This window comes from Bacillus rossius, chromosome 3, assembly GCF_032445375.1.
Source record: "Bacillus rossius redtenbacheri isolate Brsri chromosome 3, Brsri_v3, whole genome shotgun sequence".
In the NCBI taxonomy this organism is placed as follows: Eukaryota; Metazoa; Arthropoda; class Insecta; order Phasmatodea; family Bacillidae; genus Bacillus; species Bacillus rossius.
In genome coordinates, this window is record NC_086332.1 from 1,589,269 (window position 1) to 1,601,909 (window position 12,641).

A 12,641-nucleotide genomic window follows, 5' to 3' on the forward strand; every position below is an offset into this window, starting at 1 on the left:
GGAAGCAGCAGACGCGGTATGTAGTGAAATCAAATATTGTAGTGAACAATATTTGGTGAAATGTTCTTGGATATCAATCAGACTCTGTTTACGCGTCAGTGAATAACTTTTTAAGCGAGCCCCATCAGTTGATCGTATCAGCGTATTAGGAGCAGAGTGGATGTGTGCTCGTCCTTAACTAATTATGCACCACAATGCCGCCACCCTGATGAAATGTAACTGCAGATTCAGGTAATTTATACAACCACCGTGTGTTTTGCCGCTGCAATACTATTCATTGAAATAATTGGGGGTTACTTCATTTTCCACATATATTTTTGAAGTTATACCTTAGTTATACATCAGACCCATTCAAAAATTGACGAGAGAAGCTTTACGATGTACGCGCACCATGCAACGAAATTTTCACTGAATGAAAAAAATAAGTTACATACACAACAATTATAGATGTGCTTTTAAATCTTATATTTTAGTAATTGATAATGAATACTATGCCATATCATTGAAATATTTTTTTTTACTGTGAATATTAGTGCTAGAAATTGTGTTTAAAAACTTTTTCAAGTGTACTTATCTGACAAGGGGACCACCAAGTATGGTACAAACGGATTTTAATGGGTCTTATATATGTTGTGGAGGGAGGCATTCAGAGTACCTACTAAGCTAAAAGGTTTTTGTCCAATACGCCTTAGTTTTCGCGAAAATGGCGGTTAAAGTTTTATACGAACCTTTTACACCGGTACATTTTCCGTCGCGCCAGGCGAGCCAGCCTAGCCTAGTTGGTAAGGCTGTTGCCTAGGCCTGTCAGGGTTCGCTTCCTGCTCATAGAAAATTTATTTTTTAATTATTACATAATTTTATAATAATTCTTATTTTAACGCTGAAATGAATAGTCAAAAAATATTTTATGTTTGCGTGATGTATTTTTTTCAATCATACTTGGGAACGATTGCTACCTGATTTTGCCGTTCCCAACCTTTCTTTTAATAATCGCTCTTATGCTGTAGTTGCGGTAGGCGAGTCCTAATGGGATTTTAATCTGTTAAAGGGAAAAATAAATGGTCAGGAAGTAATGAACTATAACACATCATTCACTCATTGTTATATGTAATGCTATTCAATGTGATTTTAATACACTTCTAGTACGAATTTCATACATCGTCTCTAGCGTTAAAATAAGAATTATTATAAAATTATGAAATAATCAAAAAATAAATTTCTATGAGCAGGAAGCGAACCCTAACCTGCCGGCTGCTGGGCATAGCCTTACCAACTAGGCTAGCCTGGCGCGACGGAAAATGTACCGGTGTAAAAGGTTCGTATAAAACTTTAACCGCCATTTTCGCGAAAACTAAGGCGTATTGGACAAAACCCTTTTAGCTTAGTACTCTGGGGGCCACCCTCCACAACATATATAAGACCTATTAAAATCCGTTTGTACCATACTGACGTCGTACCGACCGGAGGCCACTAAGCCCGGCCTCGACTCGTCAGTACTGGCTCCCACTGGTGGAACGCACCCCTCGCAAATTCAACCCGGGTCAAACACGGATTAGATACGCAAGTACTCCCAGTGTATAAATTTTGTCACGGAACTGCACCTGATGCAAACAACCGGTAATAATTCACGTTCTGTAACAAAACAGCAAAACGACATGTTAGCTTGCCATTCAGTACGACATTACGATGTAAACTGACATCTGACGAGCTACAGACGGGGCCGGTACTGACCGCGCAGCCTCCTGCGTCCAGGGAGCAGGCCGAGTCCAGGCGGTGTGGTCACCAGCACACGCAGTGGGCGTCGCCCACGCTCAAGGTTTACATTTAGCCTCAACTCTTCAACTGTGTGTTCTAACATTGCTAGGAATACATTTCCTTTTCACTATGAATAACAAATGTAGAGACTGCTATGGTAAACAAGCATCAAGAAGAAATGCACACAATTCTTACTTGTACACTATTAACACATTATGAATTGACCTTTACACAAAATTTTATTTTACCTTGCTAACATCAATGGATTCATGATTACACATGACTTCTTTATTCTACTTGAGTATGTGTATTTGATTTTATATATAATTTACTATGAAAGTCAGGGAAACCAGTAATAACCACAAGAATGAACATTTACTGTTTATTTCAGTCAGATTTACAAGTTTCATAGTTCTATTGTAAGAGTTCCTTATTTCTCATACAAGATTAAAGCTGGGTTTTAAAACACTTCATAACATACAACCTGCAACTTTATAGTACTCGTAATCCATTTATTTACAAACTTAGCTTCTGCATAAAGTAGGTACACATGTAAAATCATTATAAAATTTGCAACTTTTTAAGAAAAATGTATATTCTAAAAGAAACTGTACAAGAGTACATAATAAAAAAATTTACTATACAGAATGGTGTACAAACTAACCCTCTGAAACACTGACCAGAATGTGCGATACACATAAAACGATTCACAACACACCGTCTTGTACACGACACATCCAAATATGACAGTTATGTAAATTTAAGGCATTTAACAAACCATCTTTCACAAATAATTTTCTGGCATGTACTTGCTGTACTCGACACTCATAAGCACGTGATCAAGAAAACTGAAGCTGACATGCAGCTCCGCCACACGGAGTCCCGAACACCACGCGGCGTGTGCGTGCGACGAAGCTGCAGCAACCACGACGCAGAGCACGGCCGAGTGATTGGCTCGACGCAGTGATACCACCACTGTACTTCCGCCCTGACCAACACTCCTAAAATCAACTATAAAATAAATTCCTGCTCACGATTACGACTGAAGTCGAACCAATCCAACCAAAGTAAATAGCTGTATTAACATCATAGCCACTGATTATTCATTTTATCTTAATATTTCTACAGCTCACATGGAGCATTCTCCGACAGTAGATGAAAGATGTTTATGACGAGACCGACTGATGCACAAGCAACACAAACGCAGAACCTCAATCGAGTCGCAGAAGAAGCAAGAGTGATGGAATGTCACAGGAACATCGTGAACATTTTTAACCAAAGAACTGTCAAGTCAACCACAGTGACTCATTTCAGTTTATTAGATGTCAGCTCTTGGAGCCAGGGTATAATAAAGGTCCATGCGTTCATACACAGGTGTAAGAAACAAGGATGCGAGTTAGCTGGCAAGCAACGGCAACTATTGTAACTACACGTGACTGTCATGAAGGCACGTGGACTGTACTTGCGACAGGAACCCTGGTGCAGAGAGAGGTGTGTCCGACGGGACGGGACTGTCAGGGCTACGAGTGACAGCCACCGGTGTCTGCTGCCGGCCGGTCTCGGATGTAACTGCCGCTTGGCAGGAAGGAACACCATTCATGAACCATTAAAAAAACATGTTTTACTGTCTGGCATGATGAGTACGTGAAATAGAATTTCCAGGCCACTTTGTCGATTGTGACAATCAGCAAAAGGATGTTAAATGTTTGAAAAGTACCATATTTTAGGCACAGTTTCGAAAAAGTTCTGTTGAAAGTAAACCAACTATATTTATAGTTTTATTAATGTCTCCTAATAATACTACTGTGTATCCAACATTCTTGAACCAGATTTCTGAGCTTAATTTTTGGTCAAAACTAGCCTCGTACTAAAATATAATAAAAAATGTCAGATTTTAGAGAATTAATAAACATACCATGTAGTGACTTAGTGCCTCAGTGATGCAAACTTTCATCAATACAGCATGAAAGGTGACTTGGTTCATGCACTTCAAACAAAAACTACCAGAAATACAACATTTAAAAAAAAATACATATCATTTTTTTCACTAATGCTAATATCAACTAAATTTCCTGCTTATGGTAATAAATGCTTTCATGTTTAACACATTGCAAAAAATAATGTTCCTTGTTTTTATTATGTCGAGGATTAAAATGTCGTATAGTACTACACGCTAACACACCACGCAAACAGTAGAGTGTACCGACAGGTAAATATTCACGTCGTTCCACGGAAGCATTCGAGACACTTTTCGTACAAGCACTCCGCCTTTCACTACAGGGCTTCGACATTATGCAGGCCAACAATCTTACTTTACCAAAAACGGCACTAACTCACCTAAAGTACAGAGCATCTACATAATTAAAAAACAAAATTTTGGCTACCACTGAAATATTATCACTATTTATAATTCCCTGTGAGCTCACTCGCGCACCAAATGTGAACACCTGTTAGTTTCCTGCCCATGCCCCTTCTGGAGTCCCAACAGCCACACACATTCCAGCCGCGTTCCCGGGGCTCCAGCGAGCATGTAACAAGAGTGGCAGGCAGTGACAGCCAACCAGAGCAGAGATCTGCAAGTGTGGGTGTCCCCGTGGCCTGAGCGTCCTCTTCATTCGAGCACAACACGCAAACCCCTGCGTTTCACAAACAATACAAACTTAGTTTTCACACAGTGTGCCAGAAACTCATTAATAATACGTTAAACATGTATAGTTTTGAGAAAAAACAACATATAATATAATTTGAAGCTTTTTAGTTAAAGTCAAGAAAATAACAAAACTAGACACTGGAATGCATTTTCGAGCCCTTGAGCTTGAAAGATAAAAAACATTTACCTACATACTGCACCAGCATAAACACTGACAATTATTGCAAAAATATCAAAATACACAAATTTAGCCAACAAAATTACATATAATAGAAAACTTCAATAATCAAAAAGAACAATAGTTTTACACAAAACCATAACTCAGAGTACAAAACATGACTGAAAAAAATTAATACTATCTAAACTGTCGGAAATGAATGTTTAAATTGATGACTAAGATGCCCTATCTGTAACTCAGGCAATAACAGACAGTTATAATTAAATATAAAAAAATATATATGTATTATTTTATTTAAGTGCATTTAAAATGGTCGTACAAAGAAGTCATTGAAGTCATACAAATACAATGCGTCAACCTGTTTGGCACTCTCTCAACATCTTGGTACCTAGGTCCATGCCTGCAATGCTTCGTCAGCGTATGGGCATGTAATTCATGCTCGTTACAAATGCCTTGTGGAACATGTCTTTGCTCAGAGTCGTGAGCGAGACAAGCTGGTGAACTCCACACTCGCAGGTGTGTACGCATGTAAGTTTTTACTTCAGCTTCCAAATGAGATTCTTTAAATTTTTTTTTGTTTTTTTAAGCATGATAACTACTATAAATTAATATATTTTAAAAACGGTTAAACTTAATATTATGGTGTATTTTTCAAATGCCACCAAGATAACTTAGTAACTAACAAAGTAGCAAATAAAAATGGTCAGTGTGTAAACGTCATGCCAGGTGTATGTGTGAGACTCTACACAGCTGACTGCCAGACACGAGGCACGAGGGACCGCTACCCGATACCTCGCGCCGATCGCACACGGACAAGCGCGTGCCGAGTGGTCTCCCCGGCCGCACGGCTTGCGATCCGACACCGTGACCGCTAGAGCCGTCACTTTGCGCAGGCCGCGTCATCGACGGCAACATGCACCAACACACGGGCAACTTTATACTGACTTAACGTACCAACGAAGTTATTTTAAAAAGACTTAAATAAATACTGATGCTTGCGAAGCTTAGAAACAACTTAAGCAGTTGGGTTGTCTCTTTATACTCAACAGCAATAGCCACCAGGTGAACATGAAAATGCATGCTGTTGCCTGCTCTGTATACAACATCTACATATCAATTATTAATGCAGCTGACACGCATGGCCTCACTGTCACTAACAGGACAATATGGAATGTATGTTTACGTAAATGTCGTCACGGTATTGCAACACAATTACTTCACTTGTGCGCGTGCTTCTAGACGTAACGCACTGCCTGCTCTCCACAAGGACACAACACACTTGTGCAGCAGAAACTAGCTTGGTTTCACGTCAAGTGACAGTTACTTACAGTTGTGTTACAGTTCATCAAACCATCACATTCACATTATGAATATATCTTTATTTTGTGTTTCACGAACACGGTAGAGGCAGCTGCCCAAAATATTAATACTAAGAAATAACTAGTTTAATCACTTCACACAAGTGGGCTCAGGCAACTACGAGCTATGCAAAGCGAAAAGGTCCTTTTTCAACCACCGCCTTATGTATTTTCAGTATCAACTTCATGAATTAATCTACTCTTACTACCCCTGAAAAAAACTACAATCATTGAAAAAAAAAAGGATATTCAACTTGGATATTATTTGACTAAAACATTACTTTTCCATCACATGCAAAAAGCACAGAAGGGTCATGTATTAAGTATTACAATACAATCTTCCTAGCCATACATAAAATAACAATACCTGACCTTTTTGACACATTACATATTTGACACTCAACTTGAATTTAGTTCAATGCATGTTTTGATATCAGTTACATATCACATGTTTTCATGAAACAACCATTAAATCAGAAATAGGTACCCAAACCAGTTATCAGTTCAGAAAATAAGTAATTAATTTATATACTTGTACAGTAATTAATTTAAAAATAATTCTGGGCGGAAGAATATCGTGGATGGTTGGTTGTGGATGGAATAACGTTATGGTTATGTAAATGGTTTTCAAGCACTCGATTCTAACTAGTAAGGATAAAACTGGAATAGAGATTTCTAAAGGACTGTATAACGTAAATGTCACTGGCTCTCCCTGTCCGCCAATGGGAGAGAGCCTAACTTCTAATTGGCTTTCATGCAGGCCATTCTGAGCTCGCTGCTACCACCGCTGACTTGCAGTCGAAACCATCACTCCTAGCAGGTTTATTTGATGTGTGTCGTGACTGTACCAGCACATCGTGGCTTCAGTGCAGGCTGTACTGTGGACTGGCTTCACTCTCGAGTGGGCTTGCAGTCATGACTGTTATTTCAGAACCTTCACGAGGATTCAGGAATTCATCAACCTTAGAGGTTATAAAATTAGCCATTCATACCAATGATTATAGATTACATGATGAACTATTAAAAATTACAAGAATGGTTTCACGGTTGCCAGGAAAACAGAGAGGGTTAAAGTAAACCACTCCTCGATATCCTTTATGACTGATGGTAATACAAACATCAAGAACATGTAAGTGTAATTCACTGTCAACTCAAATTTGCATATAAGGGCATGATGCAGCAGTGATAACACTGATTTCTTATTTTAGATACGTCTAACTGCCTGACACAACCTGTAATTGGAGCGCAACTTGTACCAATCAGTGCTTTATAACAAATTACATGAATTTAGATTAATGTTTGGTTAATTGGGATTTACTACTGAAATTAAACTGTAATATTTTTCTTCTTCATACAAACACACGAGAGAAAACCATTGTGTTATAATTTTATGAATCATGAACATTAAACGTCATGTTGCAATCACCTGCTATAAGTAGTAAGCAGTCAGGGTGTATTATCTATGACACTCTTAGTTATGATTATACTTGTATTTCACTCACATTTTAATTTTAAACTTTATTAGTATTTTTTTTGTTAGTACATACATACATTCATACATACTTTTGTCAAGAAACTCTTCAAACCCTAAATATTTCACAATCATAAAGTCACTGTTGAATAAAGCTTCATGTAGAATTGTAACCTAGGTTAAATTTCCCCCCCATAAATATAAATTTTTTATAACATCTCTAATAAGATCATCAATGCTCAAACCAGCAAGCACAACACTCCCAGACATCTGGTGCAGTCTGTAGACTCTAGACCTTATCACTTTGCTCCAGTAGTACCGACATAGCCCTACAGGGCTGCCTCTAACGATCCCCGCTAGTACACCGGCATTTCACTGCCTCCAATGCTGTATTTTTCACAATTAAATGTGTCTGAAACAAATAAATAGAATATTTCTTACCTCTGAGTAACCAATGAGGGTTTTATCGCACCGTATTTACCCGCGTATGGACAGCACATTTTATGCCCGATTCTTAGTTATTAAAAATGTAGTGCAATCCTAACGAGTGTTTGGATTTAAAAAAAATTATAGTGGTGTGTCATGAGTGTGTGTGTAAATAACTCTCCTATGTTAGTTTTTAATATATATATAACATTACACGTAGTTAATAATTTAGTTGAAATATGTTAGCAGTGTGTGAAAAGCACTATGTTCCGCGACTGGCCGAGCTAGTATTCAGCTGGAGGGGAATCCTGGGGTAAACCTGCCAGAGTTAGTGTGTATGCATTCCGTGAGTGCGTGTGGCCAGGTAGCGGTGTGGACGGTTCTCCCTTGCGTCACGTCACAATCTCCACGTGTCTTATTTCGACAGGTTCTCAAGACGCAACTGTTACCCAACATTATTGGTTTTTGAGGGAGTTTACTCAGCTTTCAAATGCAGCATTCCGTGACAAAACTGAAGTCATAATGGTGCTTTGAAAGCAGCACTTTAAAGCACTTTTTTTTACTTTCCTCCAGTTCCCACACAAATATCTCACCGACTAATGTGTGTGCTAGATTTATAAAAGAAACTGACAAGAAAGAGTAGTTTACTGCCTTTTTTTTCCTGTTTGGGAAGAAAATATAACAGCCAGGAAGGGATACATGAGCATAAAAAACAGTAGCCTTCTCCTTTGTCTGTGTGTTAGTGGGAGGGGTGGTAAAGAATCAGGAAGGAGAAGGGGTGAGAGAAGTGGGCACAAGAATGCTGCCTCACACCCTCCTACAGTAGTAAAGTGGCACAGAAAGCAGACAAAAAGAAGACCAGGGTTAACACCAGTGCTGTAAGCTGAGACATGGAACACAGACTTCACTTGTATCCATGGACCTCCACTTAGACAGATACATGGTGCAGCACATAACCGAGGGTAACCCTTACGGTGGAGATGTTGGATTTTCACGACCCAAATTATAGGTGCGATCCGTACGCAGGGTAAACAAGGTAATTCAGAGCTGGATTAATTCCGAAGCTGGAACCGATCTGTTTCATGGATTCCAACCGGAAGCTGCTTATTTTATAAAACGCTCCAACTATATTACATTCTTCACCTGTTTTGAAAATATGACACTGTTTATAATTAGCAAGTAAATTTTACAGTCACGTGTTTAAACTGCCTGTGACTGTAATAAATGATTTGTAGAAATGAGCTAGATTAACAACGAGGTTGTGGACTTGAGTATAAGCAATAGGTCACATACATCAATGATGCGTTATCACAATTAAGACTGTGTGTGAGATATCCTAACATCATTTATTCCTAAAAACTCTGAACTGCAACAAACATTTTAATGATTTGATAAAAGAAACCAATGCTCCAGGTAATCCAGCCCTGTTGCTAGCAAAAATACATATTTTAACAATCAACATATTCTAACACTTTCTAGGAGTTATGCCATTCTTCACTTGAAACTCTGTGCAGTCACAGTAACCACCGAGTGTGAGCTGCCTCGAGAGTCGACGGTGCTGCCTCCTGGAGTCCCAGACGTGAACCGGCACAGTCGCCCACGTCGCTTCTAAACAAGACTAGCAGAGCAGTGCACTAGCAGAGAACAACGTGGCTGTGAAAGAAAAAGTACGTAAAATGTTAAAGTTATTGCAGGTGTGTTTTTCCAAGTGTTTTAAGTGTTGAAATGTTTAAAACTTAGGAACACAAAACTACAATAATTTCTTATGTAGTTTTTATTTAAAAGCTTTTTTCTTCTATTTGCAATGCTCAGCGAGACTTGCTTGGAAGCAGCACCGATACAACCAACTAAAGCAGTGTCCATGTTGGCCGGAATGTGAATGGAGCGAGAGAGAGTATGTTAGTGCGCTTGACGAGATACCCGCAGGCTTCCTGAACGTTCCGGAACGCACAGTTGCACTGCATGCTGGTCCGGGCAGTCTTATGCCGAGACTCAACAACCAAACACACACACACACTCCAACGCTGCCTTTCTTCATAAGTCAATACGGCTACAAATTTGAGTGTTTTGAAATGAAGAGCAGAACTTACTCAAATGCTGAAATTTATTAAAAATTAATTATGTGTGTGCCATTCCTACAGTGTATGCATACTTCTTATACTTACTGTTATCAGAGCATCATTTTTATAATGAGATCAAAAGTTATAAAACACTCAAATATATTAAATGAGTATTTCTATTAACAAACTACAATTTTTACACCTATCAGCAATGCACTTCATTCAGATCATTAATAAACTGTAACTCGGTAACAGAAAGGTGAAACTATTATAAATAATTGCCAACAGCACTAATGATGTACTGTTAACACCTATACACAACACAGTTAAAACCACGTGTGCAACACTTGGGTAAGCAAAACAGCTGTCGCCTGCCGGAATGTACAACTACTTAAAAAATAATTTAAAATTCAAGAACTAGTATCTAAGAAGTAATTTACACTATAATAATGTTAATGCAATACCTTCTACGTATAATTTCTTACGGAATTCAAAGCATCGCACTCGTAACGGCACAAATACATAAATTCTCAACGAAACTTTCCCGCAGATCAAACTGCCGCAAAACACACACACACACACCATACATGACATTTTATCAGAAGTTAGTGGTTGATCACAATTCCGAAAATTCAAAATAAGATTTCACCTCACTTGAAACGGATGATCACAGGAGGTGTCGGAGCAACAGCAGCATGGTTTTCGCAGAAGACACCTGACGAAGCGGCGGGAACAGACTAGGTGAGGGGGCGCGAGGGGCACGGCGCGGGCCATCACTTGCGCAGGCTGTCCTTGCTGCTGGCCAGAGACGTGCTGGCGCTGCTCTGGCTGTGCTGCTCGCTGCCGCTGCCCCCCTCGCCGTTGAGCGTGCCGGAGCCCCCGCGCATGGCGCGCCGCATCACCGCCAGCTCCTCCACGGAGGTGGGGGTGGGCGGGGCGCTACGACCCCTCAGCTTGCCCAGCGCCTTGTCCAGCCGGTGCACGAACAGATCCACGTCGGCCTTGCGCATGCCGATGGCGGCGGCCGCCGTGAGGTACGGCACGGGGTAGCAGCTGCAGTGCGCGCCCCAGCCTGCGCAGCCGGGCACAACTCAGCACGGCTCCTCGTCGCTCGGCTGCTGGCACTCACGCTGCCATGCGTGCTTCACAGTGACAACATCAACCGTTTGTAAACATAATCCCAAATGAATCTAAACATTTCAGTAAGGTTGCTCATTACTCAAGACTTAAATTTAACAGTTTCATACGAATCTAGGCTGATTCTTTACCATGACATTATGGCAAAAAAACTATTTTTACAAACTGTTAAGATTAGCAACACATAACCCCTCGTTTTGATTAGTTGTCATAAACTTTCTATATCAGGTTGAACAAAAAATTGATGTGTACTTGCGTATGTGCCTTACAAGTTACATTTATTTCTGCGGTTAAGATTCATAATAAACGTTTATTTAAGTAAAATGATACAAAAGTGAGCGAGACATTAAATACAATTAATACACTAGCATCAACTAAATATTAATTTTTACAAACCACGAGCTAAAGGTAGTACAATACACGTGACCTTTGTATAGCTACCTTTAGTATGAAAAATAAATTAAAGCATACAGTTAACCTCAATAAAAAAAGATCGGTCAACATTTGTCATATTAAAGAGTCCTCCACTAAGCGGTGAAATCAACACCATGTATTTTATAACATAAATTTTTCTGCTAGTAAATTATGAGTAAACATGAAGTAAACCCACTGCTGAAATTTGGTTTGCTGGTTTAAGTATTAAAAAATAAAAAACTATTAGTTGTAGCTATTTATTCAATTATACAAATTGGCACATACTTTTTAAATTTGTTTTTCATTAACTATTTATCATTCTCTTGAAAATAAATCAGGTGCTACGTGTAAATCTTGTGTTTAAACACAACTGGATGAAACACCAATGCACATTAGACTTTTGTGGCATGAGCTTGCCACTGTATTTTATTTATTAATTATTGCTCTTATTTTCTGATTATTTTAGTCACATTAGTTTTAGTTAATTATGTTTATGATTTGGTTTATTCACTTAATTTGTTAATCATTTAATTTTATTTACTTATGCTAAATTTGTCTCTTAATATATCAGGTTGGCAATGGCTTTGAAAAGACTAGAATGAGCTGGAAGCTTGGAGAAATAGACTCTTTATTGTAGCTTCACTTTATAGTTAATTTTTATGTAACTTGTATATGGTTATGATTTACATCTATATAACATTTTTGGGTGAGCATAGACATTATTAGTATATCTTCTTATTCATATACGTACATTTACATGAGCGAGTGACGTAAGGCGCGTGTGTGTGTGTCAACACTGAGGCAGTCTGACAGTGGCTGCAGTTAAATGCGATGGAAAGAACTTTGCTTTAATAAAGATGACCGTGGCTACCAGTTTGCGTGTGAGGCCTGTAACGGACTCAAAAGTGGTAATACGTACCAAAGTGACATCACAGTGCTTCAAGAATGCTGCGTCGTAAGGTGACGAGTTTATTCACCATGTTTGGAAGTGTTTAAGAGCGATTTTGTGTCTGTTTCTACTACTGCAACCTGGGGCGTGAGTAGTTTTTCTCACGCAAATGCTGTTCCAGACTGGACTTGCAACTGAAAAGTAAGTGTGATCCCTACCCCCTGGTTGTCGAGTCGGAAGCCATTGGAAACAGACAAAGACAGCAAGTGTGCTTTTGCGAGGAATGCATGGGCACGGTCAGTT

The 12,641-nt window shown here is 39.1% G+C and overlaps 1 protein-coding gene across 9 annotated transcripts in view; it reads right to left on the bottom strand.

Moving 5' to 3' along the window:
• Positions 1 to 1,793: 1,793 nt before the first annotated feature.
• Positions 1,794 to 12,641, bottom strand: part of LOC134530073 (O-phosphoseryl-tRNA(Sec) selenium transferase) — a 46,007-nt gene continuing 35,159 nt past the window's right edge. For 3 of the 9 annotated variants that reach the window (XM_063364632.1, XM_063364633.1, XM_063364634.1), the window contains exon 10: positions 1,794 to 10,970. In XM_063364632.1, coding sequence (XP_063220702.1) covers positions 10,672 to 10,970 — 299 coding nt within the window. In that variant the 3' untranslated portion in view covers positions 1,794 to 10,671. The remainder of the gene's footprint in view (positions 10,971 to 12,641) is intronic. The other 6 variants (XR_010074771.1, XR_010074774.1, XR_010074773.1 and 3 more) reach the window with 4 other exon arrangements.